Below are 18,296 nucleotides of genomic sequence, written 5' to 3' on the forward strand. Positions count from 1 at the left end.
GCCGCCATAGAAGATTATGACAGTTCAGATTAACCGACTCGTGAGCGAATCGCGGCGCGAAGCGATTGCGAGTGTGGAGTCTTGCAAGTTCGTGCTTCGCGTCTCCTTTGACGCGGGCCAAATACCGACAAAAAACGGGGAATAAGGCGCGAAGGCGTAAACAATCTGCGAAATCGACGCGAGGGCCATCCACACTCGCGTTCGCGGCTTCGCGCCTCGATTCGCGCACGAGTGTGGAGGCTCCTTTACCGATTATAGCGTTAAACGTTTAATGCAACCTTGTTGGAAGTCGCATAAGAAGTTTCACTAAAAAATCAAAAAAACACCGGGGTAATGCACTGGACACCGGCTTAAACCAACTAAAATATGTTTTCCGCGATATTTGAGTTATTCTATTATATCATAATATAATAGTATTCATTATCCATTAGCATTTCTATGATGTAAATTTTTAGTGAAGATATCAAAGCTTCAATTAATCGCTATTTCGTTCGGCTGTGTAGAGATTATCGATATATAATATGATTAAAATCGGCTAGTCCACATCCCTAAAAACCCACATACACATTTTTACGGACACATACCGAGCTTGTCCACCACATATATGGCTACGGCTTAAGTATCAAATTTTGTACTGAGAGCAGACAACGGGGGATTCATGTCCCATTTTTACGTTTTTCAATGATATCTCGGAAACTATGCGTTTTACCGACATGGCCACTATACAAAATAAAAGTTGATAAAAAAAATTACAAGATTTATTTCGTCAAGTTTTTTGGTAGCGGTAGGTGCCTTGTATAGTTTTTGAGATATCCACTCTTGAAAGTTTATTTAGGGCTCTCAATTTTACCTTGATATCTACATCAGTAAACCTACCTACAACCTTTGGCCTATACCTGGTAAGATGGCGGCACTTTTCGATATTTAACAAATTTAACACAATATCACTGAAAGAATAAGGATAAAATCAAAGTCAAATGGCGTTCTAGAAGTTTTAATCATGTGTCGAAAGATTGCAGTAAATTTACTGTGGCTACAAAATTTTCTTTAACAATCCACCTCTATTTCAATTTTTAGCGTAAGAATTGTACAATAAAACAACATACTCATATTATACTTTATTGTTGCTCAACTACACATAGGATCAAACAAATGACCTACTTAAGTATAAATGCTTTGGTTTCATTAAATCTTAATTTCATTTTATTTCATCTTATGAATAAAAGTGTCCAACCGAAACATGTTTTTTTGTCGAAACCGAAGTTTTGGATTTGGTTTTAGTTTCGACCGAAACCGTAACCGAAATCGAAACTTTGTTTGGACCGTTACCCATAAAAAAAATACCTATAATTCGCATAGGTGGTACAAAATAAAACAAGTTTAGTAAATATAATGTGAAATAAAATGTACCTATTCTAAGTTTTAATTTTTAAAGGCCACAATCAGCCGAGCTCCAATAAGGCCTGTCCAATTTGCTGAGTGGACACTCATACACCTCTTTTAATCTGCTAATTTAAAAACAATTGACGTACAGCTCGCAAGAAGCTCTAATTCATCAATTGCTACATATTTGTTTCCCAACAGTAAAATATTTTTTCCAATAAATCGAATTAATGTAGAACATGGCAAGTTAGCTATCCAATCATGGTGTACATGCAATTATTCACTGCTTAACTCTAAGTCAAACGCAAATCAAATATTTAAAACATTTGGAGAGCATCATAGAATTGAAGATTTTACGAAATCACAGATCACAGCCCACAAGTTAGTCAAAAGTCAAAATCTAAAAATATCATATCGGTTCGCAAAATTCTAGAATACAGAAGTTAGCGTAGGGACAGTTTAAAAAAATCAGAAAAATATACAATAAAGGACCATATAAAAAACATAAAATGGCCAAAAGAATTGCACAGCAACAATAGCGGCTACCTATACAGGATTTTACTAATAGTAGATTGTTAGCTAAGGGATGAAAGACACTCATTTCAGTCGAGGTAGTTTGGCGCTCGAATAGTCCGAGGCTGAAATGATGCTTTTGCAAGTATAAAAAAAAACATGACTAAGTATAAACTTTTATAGTATTTTTAGAGGGTACTTTCAATTAATAATTTTGGCAACATTATCGTTGTTTATGAAATATTAGAATGGAAATTGTATAACAAATCCATTTAAAATAAAACTTCAATTGCTTATCCAAAAAAATCGTACTTTGAAACTAAAATGCCTTAGTGATACAGAAAGTGATACGTTTCTGCACACTTCATAGAACAACAATGACATCAGAGCATGAGAAATGAAAAAGATTAATCTCGTTGCATTTTACTGGATGACACAATGTACACAAAATATGAATAAAGTAATTTAACAAGGCCCCAACATTACACTGCTGTCATAGGAGAACATGTACCCGATTACCCGGTGAGGAGAATCCATAAAAACAGATAAATTCGGGAAGAAAAATCTTGCCTGATAGCCAGTTTATTCCAGTAGCCTAAAAAGTGCGTTGTATTTGGCAATGAAACTTATTGGTAGCGAATTAATGACACGAAAAACGATGAATAGTTACCATCCATCAGCCAGCCAGAAGCATACTATCCCTCCCTGCTTTGTTTTGGCCAGATTTGGCAAGTGCCGCACTATGCTGGTCAGAAAGTGGAGCTAATGAATTTGAAAAGGAGTGGTAAGTACTGGGGCATTGAGAAGGTGAACTTAAGAAATGACAGGCGAGAAGCTAAAACATGAGAATAATTTCAACGAATGTGATTTGCAGATTGTCGAAATGCGTCAAAAATGTACATATATGCAGGCATTTATGCGGCGCATCCGAGTATATTTCGTAAATTTTACCAATGTCTTATTCTTCTTCAGTCGGTCCCTCAATGCTGAGGATCGTGACATCATGTCCTTCTGTTGAAGACCAGATTCCTCCATAGGCTTCTATTTTACCAATGTATTTACATTCTATTCTCTCTCTTGTATATCGTTGGGTTGCGCTTTATTACGTTTATAAAAATAAAACGTTTTTAAACCAACTAATTGATTTATATATCCCTTTTGGGTGTCCGCTTAGTAAATTGAACAGTCTTTACACTTAAAAAATAGATACGAAAGTACAAGGTCTTAAGTTTCGGTGAGACCGAAAGGTTCGGCAGTTTTTGCGCCGAAACCGAACCTTCGGCCGAAACACGATTTTTATGCCGAAACCGAAACTTCGGTTGGACACTAAATAAAAGGCATTAAGACATTCGGCCATTTTAAGACGGAAACAATTTGACATTTAAGCATTTTGGGACTAAGTTGTTTTGAAATTTACGGCATATAGAGACAATGGCATTATGATATTTAGGTGCAATGAAACCAAAGCGTATAATGTCACACGACACTACACTTGTATAAATAACGCACCACGTGTTTATTTACATGTTATCAGCACGGAGATCGCGCGGCGAACTACATCTAGAGATGCGTTGAAATGCTTGACGAGCCACGGTGAGCCCACATGACATGAGCCACGGTTGTATTATTACTCATCTATCTCATACTACTGCATAAATGCGTCCTGTGGGGGCGAATGAACACATTAAGCGTAGCTAAGAAGCTGTGATTAGTCTTAAGTTAATTGATTCATTTGTGTTACGAAAATTAACGATGTAAATTGTACTGTATTGTACAGTCGCCATCAGATATATCGGAGTAGCCGAGGTGTTCACACATATCTGAACACGCACTCAGGCCTTAGTGAGATACAATAGAGACGTGTTCAGATATTTCTGAGCACATTGGCCGCTTCGATATATCTGATGACTGTTATGTGTATACGCAAGAACACTTACATGCATACATGATTTCAAGTATATGTAACTTAAATAGAAATGGCTTAATTACCATAACGCAATGGAATTAATTAGCTAACTTTAGAATAATTACAGGTCCTTAACTATGTTAAAAAAAATTGCAATTCACTCGTAGGTTCGCTATGACTCACCGAGCACGGCAACACATCAGTACCCCTAGTGTAAATACATTCGATTTCGAAACGTGACGTACGCGTTTGCGTTAAGTCTCATTTTGTATGGGTTTTTGAACAGCGCGCCAAGCGGGACGTTTTGGAACGTCAAAAATCTCATACAAAATGACACTTAACGCAAACGCGTACATCACGTTTCGCTGTCGAAAATATTTACACTAGGGGTACAGATCACTGATTCCCACTAAAGTCATGTTCATGTATTACGTATTAGAATATGTTTTTACATTATGCACACTAATATCCAGAAATAGAAGTTTTTGTGGCAAAAATGAATGCTTGAGAAAATGAAACATCGACAAATAATAACATCGATAAGTCAGTCATAGATTAATAATTAAAAGATGTAAACTCTACTTGCTGTAATTTACCGGGAAATTTCAAGAATGCAAATCAATTACAAATCCGACCATAATTTCTTTATTACATATATTAAGTAATTTAAAAAAAATACAGTGTCAAAAATAAGAAAACTACCAATGGGTGTATCAAACAAGATATCGTGTTGTGTATTTCACGGTAGCTATCTTTTATACAATGTTAAAAATATCTATAACGCGGTAACATCGATAATAGACATGTCGATATTTGATTTTGTAAATAACTTTATTTTGCCAAAAAATCTCCTATATCTGCTAATATCACAGCACACGTGATTACTAACAATAATAACCTAAGCAATTTTATTATTTTTACTTATGCAATAAAATAACGGATTTTTTCTTTCCTCTGATCTCCCGGATACTAAACAACTATAATGAAATGTATTTAAAATTAACACTTATCTGATGAATGTAACCGTTCCCAACAGATTCTCTGATTAATATAAAGGCGTGTCTAACTATTTGTAAGCCATCTGTAAAAATCTTACAATTTTACCATAAAGGTATTGTAGGTATGTACATTAATTTCGGTTTGACCAGCAAACATTTATGAATACCGAGATTTATTAAAATTACGTACTGAAAATATATTAATTCCTTTGTTATAATTTATTATAGATAAAACTGGGTTGTTTCCAATTTTTTGAAACGCTTGTATTACGTTCTATATTAACTAAAAGTTGCCCTAAAATTCAACTTTTATACTAAAAACGGCTTTAAATATGTTAAATTAACAAAACATATTTTGACAGATGCTTTCGCGCCCAAAACGCTCTTTGAAAATTGTGTGACATCACAGTTTACGGTTTGACACAACTACATACACACGTAGAAGATACGAACTGCCAACTGACATTTGTCATGTGTTGTTTATCGCCTAACTGTCAACAGTGTCAATCCGAGAGTTGTGACGTCATCAGAATCTTCAATAACGTTTCGAGTTTGGTCACGTGACGTGTGCCAAAAGATATTTTAAATTCAATATTTACAAAAATATGGTCATTACAGGTCCCCTAAAAGTAGTTTAACATGTTCTTATAATCCAAAAGAATTTATTGGGATACAATTCTGCCCTAAGATTTGTAGATGGAAACAACCCTATTGTCCATATATTACAAAAAAAAATCTTTGTTACATAATTACGCTAGTAATTCATACCCCAGCCGGGATGGGAATTCTTGGCATAATATTACACTTGGTCTGCACTCTGCAGCTGACCATTTCCCTGCTTGTGTAAGGCTAGGAGCCTAAGCAGGAAGAACTTGTACTTTAGGAAGAGCAGTATAATGTGCGCTAGAGACGGGAAATGGTAGGTCAATGTACTAAATTCTTTGTGTTTGGCTTCCTTATATACACCGTGGGCCAATTAAACCCGACAGATTTCAAAGGTGTATTCTTGACCGCATTTAAAGACTAAAATGTCATACAATGTTTTCTGAAATCGGTCTTGTTTTAGAGATAATGACAATTTCTGTGAAAATTTGTTTCTTTTATTATAACTTACACACTATGTGACTTGGGTTAGACATACCTACTGACAGATATTAAAGTTTTAAAGTAAACTCGCAATTTTCGTCTGTAAATAAAAAAAAAAACTTTACTTATTCGTTGTAATGGTTTTTTTCACCAAGGTGTAAAAATAAATAACGTGTCGTGTGCAGAAAACCGAGGATTTTTTTTTACAAAAAAAAAATTTTTTTTGGCGAATTTGGCCAAAACTCATATAACATTTTTTACTCCTTATGACCTCAGAAATGCGTGGTTAAAATCTGTCGGGTTTAATTGGCCCACGGTGTATAACCCATTTGAACAAGTCAAAATAAATAAGACTTTTAACAAATCAAAACAAATGTTTTTCTACTCGTCGACTGTATTGCTCGAATTAAGATTTCGTAAAGCAAACTATAATTGCGTACTTTTCATGTATGGGCTCCCAGAGATTAGACTATAAGATTTTTTCGATACTTTGTAGTCAACTTTAAAAAAATTGACCAATCACGTGCCGCCGCGCTCCCACAGAGAAGACTAAACGGGCGCGGGGTCGCGGAGTTTATGTCTTTTGTACAACATTTTTGTATACTGAAATACTTACCAATTTACATTCATTATTTACATTTTACAGTAAAAAAGTATTATTTTAGGTGACTAGTATAAAAAGTATTGTACACAATAGTGATGTAATCAAGCTTTTCAGTGGAGTACCATGTTTAGGCAACGAATCTTGCTGATTACATCACGAGTGTATAAATACTATTGATGTTAAGCTTTCAGCTTCTCAAACACATTTAGGGTTACCTCTGTTCACAGCAACGAGTACTTTGTGAACCCGTTATGTTATGATCTTACGACTAGATATGGTAAAAAATAGTGTTGGTAAAGACTCGAGTCTTTAGAGTCATTAGTTCAAAATTAAGACAAGCCATGTCTGTATAAACCATTCATGATTCAGATAAGCAAAATATTTCCGTACTTACTGACAATTTACATACATTTTAGTAAGATACAACTATTACAAGCTTCAAATTTAATAAAAGTCTTGATTTTAAAACTCGAGTCCTTTAGAGCACGCGAAAAAAGACTCGTCTCTAAACTCGACTTTATGTAATACGTTGTTATTTTACTTTTTAATTAAACCGTTAAAACCCTGCATAAAATTGAGTACAGTTGTTCTAATTGCGACTCGATAGCGTCGAATGTTGACCAACTCTAGTACAATCTCACTCGGCGAGTGCGGGGAGCAGTGCGTCGCTAGCAGCAGACGCACTGCACTCGCTATTGCGCTTTCTTCTCCTGCGGGGGCGCCGAGGGCGCCGGACCAGCCTGTCGATATATACAACAATTATTTAGATATAAGAAGTAAGGAGATTTATTACGGAGTATAATTAATAATTGTAATCATAAGGTCATTTATGATAATATTGATAATATACCTTCATACCGCAAGCCCAGATACTTGAAATGTTTGAAGAGCTTTGATAATTTATATACTTAGATTTTTTTTTAAATTATATTATTTTACAAACTCGTGAAACTCGGTAGGGTGACATGTGTCATCTTCATATCGGTACCACTTATAACCTAAAAACGCCAAATCTAGCCAATTGTATTGAAATTACACCTGTCAGTTCATCCATCCAGTTAGACTACACACTATACAGTTATACTATAGTTTTTGCACTTTCTTTCATTTATTTTCCTAAATGGCGTGAGCAAGGCAGCCAATGCCGGATTTAGAGGTCTGGAGGCCTCGGACCCCCGTCAGATATCTAAAGTATAATTTTGTTTTTATACTTTCTATGATCCGAGGTATTTACATATGTGCAGATCCTTCGCGGTAGCATTTACAACCTGGGGATCCTACAACAAATGAATCTATGTGTGGCCGACGGGTGCGCGGAGCGGAGGCGGCGGCCACCAGCCGGCTTCGAGCGCCTCTCAGTCGCGCCGTCCGAACACTAAATGTAGTAGCTGATCAAACTGACTTGTTTTCATGCAATATGTCCGAATTTATGCAAATTTTTTACGTTGTTATTTATTATAAGTTAATATACATGATATAGTTATTAAGGCACTATTGTATTAGGGTTAACCTGTAATGATAGTTGCTAAGTGACAATAAATAATAAAGAAAAATATCCTGTACTGTTAGTGTACGGAATTTGAAGGTTTGTCACTTTTCGAGGTTAAAAAGTGTTGGCGCCCACCAGCAGCCCCACCGGGCCCCCACCAGTGTACCTGTATAGCGAGCTGCTCCTGCCTCTTGTGTCCCAGCAGCCTGGCGCCCACGTAGCCCAGCGCCGAGCCGGCCAGCAGCGCGGCGGCGCCCGCCTTGGCGCCCACCAGCAGCCCCACCGGGCCCCCACCAGTGTACCTGTATAGCGAGCTGCTCCTGCCTCTTGTGTCCCAGCAGCCTGGCGCCCACGTAGCCCAGCGCCGAGCCGGCCAGCAGCGCGGCGGCGCCCGCCTTGGCGCCCACCAGCAGCCCCACCGGGCCCCCACCAGTGTACCTGTATAGCGAGCTGCTCCTGCCTCTTGTGTCCCAGCAGCCTGGCGCCCACGTAGCCCAGCGCCGAGCCGGCCAGCAGCGCGGCGGCGCCCGCCTTGGCGCCCACCAGCAGCCCCACCGGGCCCCCACCAGTGTACCTGTATAGCGAGCTGCTCCTGCCTCTTGTGTCCCAGCAGCCTGGCGCCCACGTAGCCCAGCGCCGAGCCGGCCAGCAGCGCGGCGGCGCCCGCCTTGGCGCCCACCAGCAGCCCCACCGGGCCCCCACCAGTGTACCTGTATAGCGAGCTGCTCCTGCCTCTTGTGTCCCAGCAGCCTGGCGCCCACGTAGCCCAGCGCCGAGCCGGCCAGCAGCGCGGCGGCGCCCGCCTTGGCGCCCACCAGCAGCCCCACCGGGCCCCCACCAGTGTACCTGTATAGCGAGCTGCTCCTGCCTCTTGTGTCCCAGCAGCCTGGCGCCCACGTAGCCCAGCGCCGAGCCGGCCAGCAGCGCGGCGGCGCCCGCCTTGGCGCCCACCAGCAGCCCCACCGGGCCCCCACCAGTGTACCTGTATAGCGAGCTGCTCCTGCCTCTTGTGTCCCAGCAGCCTGGCGCCCACGTAGCCCAGCGCCGAGCCGGCCAGCAGCGCGGCGGCGCCCGCCTTGGCGCCCACCAGCAGCCCCACCGGGCCCCCACCAGTGTACCTGTATAGCGAGCTGCTCCTGCCTCTTGTGTCCCAGCAGCCTGGCGCCCACGTAGCCCAGCGCCGAGCCGGCCAGCAGCGCGGCGGCGCCCGCCTTGGCGCCCACCAGCAGCCCCACCGGGCCTCCCACGAGGGCCCCCACACAGGCTCCACCGGCACCCCACGCGCCTGCGCGTAGTCTGTACGCAACATAATTTATGTTTTCAAGTGCAATATGTGTATTACACCATAAAACCTAAGTTTAAAGTAAAAAAAAAATATTGTCGTCATATTGGCAGGGTTGCTATGTACTAACAGCGACACACTTAGACATGTATAGTATAACAAGCAAAAACGAGTAAAAAAGTAAATAAGTCAATTGAAACAAGTTATTAAACCTATTTTTGCTACGTTGCGACGACGAAACTAAATGTAAACCGGTATGCAATAGGTACAGTCAGCGTCAAATACTTTGTAGCAGTCAAAGTACACATAAATATATGGTGTACCGAACTATTTGGCTACTTAGGTTGCTACAAAGTATTTGACGCTGACTGTACATATAATATTTTTTAACTATACTGTTCTTATACCTCTTATATCAGGGGTGGCATTAGTATGACAAATCATTTCTTTTGTGTAACTTGTTAATCATAGCATACTTCTTAACAAAACCTTACTTTTCTGCAGTAGACAGGTGCGCTTTAGCTGCTTGCACATTATCAGCCGCTACTTCCACATGACTCGCCGCCTCCAGCACTTGTTCCCGCTGCGCGCGCGCGGCCGCATGCGTCGCCGCCCATACTCCGTGTAGAGCTCTTAGCTCTGCTTGTAGTTCCGTCCACCCTCGGAGGGCAGCCTCGCGCTCTGCGAGGGCCAATTCCTGTGGACACAACCGATATTAATAATTATCGTTTAAGACGATTTTCGACACTGTGACACGTGGAATCTTTTCGTTGTCTTATGGAAAATGGTCGAACTTGTTGTTTATTTAAATCCGATAATCCGATCCGATAACCCTGACCAACTTTTGATGCAGGATAGTCACGCAGTTGACAGTTTCCCGACCGGAGTAATGACGTCATCAAAATGGCTGTTGCCACATTGCGAAAAGTTAATGCTGCATCTAAACTTTGAACGGAAAAAAAAATTACAAGCAACATTTAGTTATTTTTAAATAAGTATATTCCTGGTTAAGAACTATCCAAAAGTAAATTAAAAGAAAATGACACAAATAATATGGATTTTACAACAAACCCCAAAGTTTCGGATCTTTTTTTTTTTTTTTTTTTTTTTTTTTTTTTTTTTTTTTTTTTTTTTTTTAAATCTACATATTTAAAAGGAGCCTTTATCAATGAGACATGTCGGCTCCGTTGGGCCTCTACATTACAGTTTCAATGTGTTACGAGTTGTCAAAAAAACTGTACACGAATTTCGCAGTTTTAGACAGCGGTTCCGCCAATATCGAGTGAAAAACCCCAATATCAGCAGTTACTGCATAACCCCTAGCTTCAAATAGTTGCGCCCTCTTGTCTCGAGTCCGAACACATTCCATTAGGAAGTGCTGTACATCCTCGACAGAGCCGCAAATATCGCAGTTGGGCGACTCTGCTTTCCTCATCAGATGAGCAAACATATTTAATGGAATGTGACCGGACCGAAGCCTGTGAGCACGTACAATATTCGCCCGGTTTAAGTCGGCCACTTCCCACCAAGGTATCCGAGGAGGCTCACATTGGATGGTCTTGTACCATATTCCTTTTTCTTGCGATCTTGCATCAAAGAACTCCTTCCAGCGACCATACATTTTTCCTTTATACTGAGCGACTATTTCTAAGAAGTCTGGAGCAACATCAACCTCAGACCCCTCAGAAGCAGCCGCTGCCGCCAACCGGTCAGCCTCCTCGTTTCCCACCAAGCCGATATGTGACGGAACCCACTGTATTTTCAAACACCTTCCGCAATTTCGGAGCTTAGAGATTAGCATTAAGATTTTGTACGCCAGTGAAAAGCAACGTTCACCTGAGGCACACCTGCTCAAATGTTGAATGGAACTTTTACTGTCCGTGAAAATTGCCACATTGGGATAATTTTTATTTTCAACAAACACTAAAGCCTGATAAATCGCACAGAGTTCCGCGGTCATTATAGAAACTCCAGCTGAAATTTTATATTGTGCTCTTGTGGCACTAAATGGATCGAAAAAGGCAGCCCCTATTTTTTTATCGCACTTCGATGCATCAGTGAATATTCTATAAAAATTAATATATTTTCTATTCAGTTCTTGAACCACATCAATACGCAGAGCATTGGCGTCGTGTGTGTGTTTTGCACCAACAACAGATTCGGATCTCTGAAGGTTTTTTACATGGTTTAACTTGAAATTAAACTTTCGCGAGACATATTTTCAAATATTGAAAGAGAAACGGTTTTTTATTTTTATTTTTACTAGCCTATTTGTGTCCCACTGCTGGGCAAAGGCCTCCCCTCTAGCTTTCCAATCCTCCCTGTGCTGAGCAAGATCCCGCCAATCCCGCTGAAACACATCCAATTCATCCCGCCATCTCTTACTCAGTCTGCCCCTGCCACGACTACACTGAGGATGCCAGCCAGTGGCTATTTTAGCCCATCTGTCATCATTCATCCGGCAGACATGTCCAGCCCAGTCCCACTTTAGCCTGGCGGTCTTCATCCCAACATCGACGACACGGGTTTTGGAGCAAAGCTCTGTGTTCCTCACCCTGTCAGATCTTCGGACACCCAGGATACTCCGCTCCATTGCCCTTTGGCAAACCTTGAGCCGTGATTTTTGCGCCTCAGTTAATGACCAGGTTTGGGCACCATAGGTGAGGATGTGTAAGATGCATATGTCGACGAGCTTGCGCTTCAGTGCAATTGGGAGTTTACCTTTCATGAGTTCCTTCATAGACCAGAAGCTCCGTCAGCCGTTTTCGAACCTTCTATCAATCTCCTTGTCCTGGCGATCTGTGAAGGACACTATCTGGCCTAGATAAGTATACTCGTCGACATATTGCAAAATGTTCCCATCCACCGTCACCCCGTGTTCCTTGCTGTTGGTCATTCACTGGGTTTTAGATTGGTTCATCGTCAGCCCAACCTCAAGGCTTGCGTCGCTAAGTTCTTGTAGCTTACATTGCAGTTCAATTGTCGATGTTGAGGAGAAGATGAATGAAGAGAAACACACTTACGTAAATTATTCGTCGCTATTGGCAACGTGTTTCGAACCCACTGGGGGTCCTTCCCCAGGCTTGAGTGCTCGTGACGCGCGCGCTGACAGGGCGGGGGCGGGGGGCAGTCCGCAGCCGGAGTTGTTAGGTGCAGGTCAAGTAGGGCGGCAGTATCGAGCGTAGTCAAGCACACTGCACTCACTGTGTCCACGCGATCGTCACAACACACTTCCCGCTAGGTATTATTAGGCCAATAGCATATAAGTCTGCAGGTGGCTGATCGCTTGCATCCCAGTCAGCACGGCTTCCGTAAGTCGCGATCTACAGTCACGAATCTCGTTGCCCTTGCTGACTATGTCTGCAAGGAGATGGATGAGGGGCACCAGGTCGATGCTGCGTATTTCGACTTCAGTAAGGCATTCGACCTGGTCGACAACGACATCATGCTGAGCAAACTGGCGCTGGCGGGCTTCACACCAAAGCTATTAGATTTCTTTGCTAGTTACATGTGTGGCAGGCAGCAGTACGTCAGGGTGGGTGGCTTCGAGTCTAGTGACTACTGTACGCTATCTGGTGTGAGTCAGGGCAGTACCCTGGGGCCCACTCTTTTTCTTCTTATGATTAACGACTTGCCTGACACAATCAGTACTGCTAATTGTCTCCTTTTCGCTGATGACCTGAAGCTGTTCCAAGGCATTCGTAGTATTAGCGACAGTGCAGCGTTGCAAGCTGATATTGATGCTGCTGCCAGGTGGAGTGAGAGAAACCGACTTCCCTTTAATGTTAAAAAGTGTAAGGCGATAACTTTCTCGCGTAAACGTTCTGCTCTCCAAACTGAGTACAGCTTAGCGGGTTCCTCCTTGGAGAAAGTTAATGAAATTCGAGATCTGGGTTTAATATTAGACAGTAAATTTGACTTTCATTCGCATATTGTTAGTATTAGTAAGCAAGCCAGTAAAACCTTAGGATTTGTGATGAGAATATCCAAGCAATTTCACATTGGAGTGGCTAAGGTGCTCTATAACTCATACGTGCGCAGTAAGTTGGAGTATGGTGCGGTTGTCTGGGATCCATATGAGGCCAAGTATTCCCTAATGCTTGAAAAAATACAACGGAAATTTTCACGCTGGTTGTATAAAAAAGCCTATGGATATTACCCGTACCTCTACCCTTCCATTTTTGTCTCGGGGGTGGTTGGGCTTGACACGCTCGCATTGAGGCGGAAGTTGTTGCTCCTGGTGCACTATCTCTCAATCATTCACCACCAAGTTGATAGCCCAGAGGTGTTAGAGAAGATAGGGTTGTTGGTTCCTAGGAGGGTACCGCGGGATGTGGACGGGGCGGTTGCTCCGCGCCGCCGGCCGTGTGTGTTGCTGCGGCCGTCCGCTCGAACGTGTTTCGCGAGGCACGCACCTACCACGCGTGCTTTATCATTGCTTCGTTTGATGCTCACTCAGCACGATGACGCTGACATGTTCGCCGATCGATTAGCACACTTGTGCAAAATTGGTAGAATATTTTTAAATTTTCATAAATTTGATTGACTGACATTGTATAAGGTAATTATGTAATCTGTTTTGACATTTAATTTAATTTATTTTATTTATATTGTTTTACCATATTCCTGATTTTGATTTTTATTTATTTTCTTGTTTTCTTAGAGTGTAAGTAAAATGACAATTTTAATTAGTTTTGACATTTTTATGCGCATGATTTTTATATTTTTGTATGTCTTTGATTCAGCTTTATTAATTTATTATTCTTGATAATTTATGTTTTCCTAGCATGTAAGTGAATTGGTCTGACACTGTAAACTTACATTGTATTTAATAAATAAATATAAATATATAAATATAAATAGCGACGAATAATTTACGTGAGTGTAACCGTTTTGTCTATAAATATTGTTTATCTACACGCATATCATAAAAACCCTCTCTGATGCCTTCAAAATCCGTGAATAATGGCCAACATTACGATAAACTCTTTTGTTACAACAAATTTCTTATCTGTGATAATGTTGTTATTGCTTCATAACTACATCAAAATCGATTTGGTTATTACATCCAAATTTGGAACATCTCTGAAAAAAAAAAGCAATTCGATTTGACCTCTATTCTAATATCAATCGAGATGCCTTTTTGTTCGGAATGAAAAATTTCAATAGCATACAATTTTGACTCATCTCGCATGTTACTTTGTACCGAATCATACGGAAATAGGCCCGACTCTAGTTTGTCCCTGAGTTAAAAAAAAAAACTACGAATGCGTGACATGCGTGAAAAAAGTTTTCATTTACCGCCATTTGACGTACAGTTTATCTTTTAATTAGTTTTAAGTATAAAATGAATATGTTTTGTTGTTTTTAAAGTAACTATAGCAAAAGTTTCGTGTAAAATGAGCGATAAAAATATTTCGGTGACGCCGTCACATATCCGCGAGTTCCTCCGAGAGAGCAACGAGGTCCCAACGTTGGCTGTAACTTGGGTTAGTGATTATATCATAGAAAGTTTATAATATGTGTGTAGATAAAATAGTGTATGTAACTGTACATAATGAGGCATTAACAGACTCGTGTATTTTAATGCCTTTTATTATGTAGCAGTCCCATAAACTACTATTAACTCGTTAGATTGGACTTAACGCATGTACGCACCCGGTCGTCAACCTGCAGCTGCAGCACCGGCACGTCACAGTCGTCTTCTATCTGGCTCTGGCCTGTTTCCGCTCTCGCTCTCGCGTGCGCGACCACGCCCACCGAGTCCGTGGAGACGGCGCTACCAGCCACCGCTGTAGTGCTACGGTCTGACCGACTTATGCTCATTGGGGATGATTCTGCAAATAGATAGATGTGTTGTGTTCCTGCCGGTGAGTAAGGTTGCCAGAGCTCAACGAGGGGCGAGAGGGGGTTAGGGTCGGCAACGCGCATGTAACTCCTCTGGAGTTGCAGGTGTACATAGGTTACGGAGACTGCTTACCATCAGGCGGGCCGTATGCTTGTTTGCCACCGATATAGTATTATAGACAACAATCTCTTATACAATACAAACCCTGTACCTTCTTCTATACAACCAGGCATTGTCGTGGGTTTCGGCACGGCTCTTTCGTGAGAATGGCCATAGTGATAAACACAATGGAAATGACACGAAAATTAGTCGCATAACAAAACATCTAATCACACACGAGCTGATGACAGTAATTATGACGTTCTAATAAGGCATCATGTCTTAAATAGTATAGGTGAGTCAGTGAGGAGAAGACCGGAATCTAACATTTCTGGTTGGGGAGACCGTCATAATCATAAGATTTATAAGCCAAGAACTCTCGTATTTGAATACATACTTCGCTCACACATAGTCAGAAACAAAGAGCGTTGCTCCAGCTCTGCCGACCCTCTGTAAGGGTCGAGTGTCAACGCAAGAGTTAGAAGCGCAGAAGGGCCTGTAGGCGGACTTCTCCACATTGACCTTATGCATTTTCGAGTATAAATGGCTGCTTCAAAATTACGCAGACAGTATTTATTTCCCCTTTTAAGGGATTTTCCTAATTAACGTCTTACACATGTTAAGAATTGACTGTACCTTACACATCTAATTAATGAATAGCAAAAGCAAAAAGTCAGTCAACAAAGCTTCTTCTTATTGCATCTTTAAATATGATCGTTCGTTAAATTTATTAGTAGTAGTACCTAGTAGCAAAGAGAGTTTGAAATAGAGTTGGATTGTCAAAGAAAACTTTTTAGCTACAGTAAATTCACCGCTATCTTTCGACACATGATTAAAACTTTTAGGACGCCATTTGACTTTGATCCTTATTATTTTACTGATATGTAAAATTTGTTAAATATCAAAAAATAGCGTAAATTTACTGTAGCTACAAAATTTTCTTTTATAATCCACCCCTATTTCAAATTCTCTTTGCTAGTAGGAAACTATTGTACACAACACAGGTTTACAAAAATAAATTACAGTAATGGAAGTACAAGGGCGAAATTTAAGTGTTAGTATCAATTTATAGACAAAGTTTGTTTTAACAACAAGTTAATATTTTAGTAATGATAGAAAACAGCTCACCGCGGGGACGAGAACGGGGCTTCGCCAAGCCTGTGCAACTTCGCTCTATCAACCCTACATCGACATCAGAAAAGACAATCCTATTATACGTGTTATTTAGAATAAAACAAGAGTCGAGAACACAAAAATGGTGTATATTTGGATTTCATCAGGGTTTCATTAACACGCTCACTGCAGCACCGGGTCGAAAGATCTGATACAAAGTATGGTTTATTATGAGTTACACGAATTGCCGCAGCGAACATAATAATGTTAGGGCTATGTAAGCTCTAGGAAAGGTCCCCTTGTGTGTGTGGTACACATTTTTCAAGATGGCGGTGGTTCCTCGAGGTCCCCAAATGTCAAATGGTGTGGATATGAATAAGGGACCTTATTAACATACATACCAAATTTCAGATTGTTTTCGATATTCGTCTTATTTTGATTTTGCTAGCAGGAAGGAAGTGCGCGCGAACACGATGACGTTCACTAGGGCAGCGGGGTGCAGTCGTGCACGTGTTTTTTTACCTACTTCCCACAGTCAAAATATCATCACCCTTATTACCTAGGCTATAGAGTCCAAGTAAGTAAATTACATAGAAGAAAATACCTATCTAATGACCTAATTCTCAACTCTGCTGGTGGGCCATTTTGACGTGTAGTCCTTTCTCAAACAGAAACTCTAATGTGAGGGTACTGTGGCAAACTTATGCTGTTCTATCATTCAGTTCTATTGCAACTACAAAATAAGAAAGTTTAGTTTTACAAAAAGTTTGAAGTCTGTTTTAGTTACACTAAAAGTTTAGAAAGTACCAACCTAGGTAGTCCATAATAGCCTGTAGTGTGAGGTCCCTCGACCGCTGGGTTCTGGTGTCGAAGGCCTGGCGGTCGGGCTCGCGCACGCGCGCTCGCAGCGCGGCCAGCTCCGCGAGCAGCGCCCGCAGCCGCGCCGCCGCGCGCCCTGCGCCCGCTTGCTCGCGGCGGACTTGTGCGTACTGGCCCGCTTCTTCATGCTGCAAGTGCACAGGTTCAACTCTGGCCACATTCACATGCACAAACTTTGCAGTAAGAATACAAGACAAGATATTTATTGCAATCATATTACATAATATGTACCCTGCAAGGGCGCAACAATCTTATAACTAAACAACAAACTAGTATGTCCTTGACTGAAGTATATTCAACTCAAGTGTTCAAAATATAAAAACATTCAATATTTACAGTATGGACTGTTTAAACACAAACAAAGCCAAAAGATTGTGTAATACCAATACACGAGACTATCAAAAGCTCGGGGAACTCTCTAGGCGAATAGTTTTGTAAATCAGTTTATTTTTACACAAACGACGTCACAGTACAAGAAATATTACGCACTTGACACTAACGAAAATTACTTGATGAAATCTCACTTTGTTTTGTTACTGATACTAGACCATCGATATTGCGTTGTAGACGCTGCATCTGACCTAAAATGTCTAGTAATGGGGTCGAACGATACCTTGATAATGTTAGCCTTGTATTGTCTAAGCAGCTCCAGGTGGTGTGGAATTGCAACGTCGTTGAACTTGGACAACGACAGCTCCACCCGCTTCAGCGGTAACTGGTTCTCTTCCTCCATTATTTTATTAGGTAGCTTCTTTTCAATTCTATTACATTTCAGAATTAATACTAAGCTAGGAACAACAATAACAAAGATTTCCTGATTGTGAGACAGCGCAAGTGAAGTTCTGTCAAAGTCGTAGATGTCAATGTGTAATGTGTTCAGAAACTAAAATTGATTGCCCAAGTAAAGCAATTTAAGACGTCGCATGCTTAAATAAAATTCTCAATAAGATCAAAATATTACAATAATTTGCTAAAAATATTAAAAATGTAAATATTTACATTTATTTTTATAATTGAAAACACACTTGCATAAACTTTTTCATTGTTAGGAGCAATAAATATTGAATTTCAGAATGATCCATCTCTTCACATGTCG

The 18,296-nt window shown here is 40.8% G+C and overlaps 1 protein-coding gene across 2 annotated transcripts; it reads right to left on the reverse strand.

Moving 5' to 3' along the window:
* Nucleotides 1-1,105: 1,105 nt before the first annotated feature.
* On the reverse strand, nucleotides 1,106-18,218 carry LOC133533434 (uncharacterized). 2 transcript variants are annotated; one of them, XM_061872416.1, is made up of 7 exons: nucleotides 17,814-18,216; nucleotides 17,133-17,328; nucleotides 16,337-16,390; nucleotides 14,920-15,098; nucleotides 9,756-9,958; nucleotides 8,146-9,275; nucleotides 1,106-7,230 (listed from the first exon to the last, which is right to left on the reverse strand). In XM_061872416.1, exons 1-7 carry the CDS (start codon nucleotides 17,931-17,933, stop codon nucleotides 7,028-7,030), a joined length of 2,085 nt encoding a protein of 694 aa, XP_061728400.1. In that variant the 5' UTR covers nucleotides 17,934-18,216; the 3' UTR covers nucleotides 1,106-7,027. The 2 variants fall into 2 exon arrangements, with proteins under 2 accessions (XP_061728400.1, XP_061728401.1); XM_061872417.1 differs by lacking the exon at nucleotides 16,337-16,390 and having other exon boundaries at nucleotides 17,814-18,218.
* Between the last annotated feature and the right edge of the window lie 78 nt (nucleotides 18,219-18,296).

The sequence above is a fragment of the Cydia pomonella genome, unplaced genomic scaffold (genome assembly GCF_033807575.1).
Source record: "Cydia pomonella isolate Wapato2018A unplaced genomic scaffold, ilCydPomo1 PGA_scaffold_164, whole genome shotgun sequence".
NCBI classification, from domain to species: domain Eukaryota; kingdom Metazoa; phylum Arthropoda; class Insecta; order Lepidoptera; family Tortricidae; genus Cydia; species Cydia pomonella.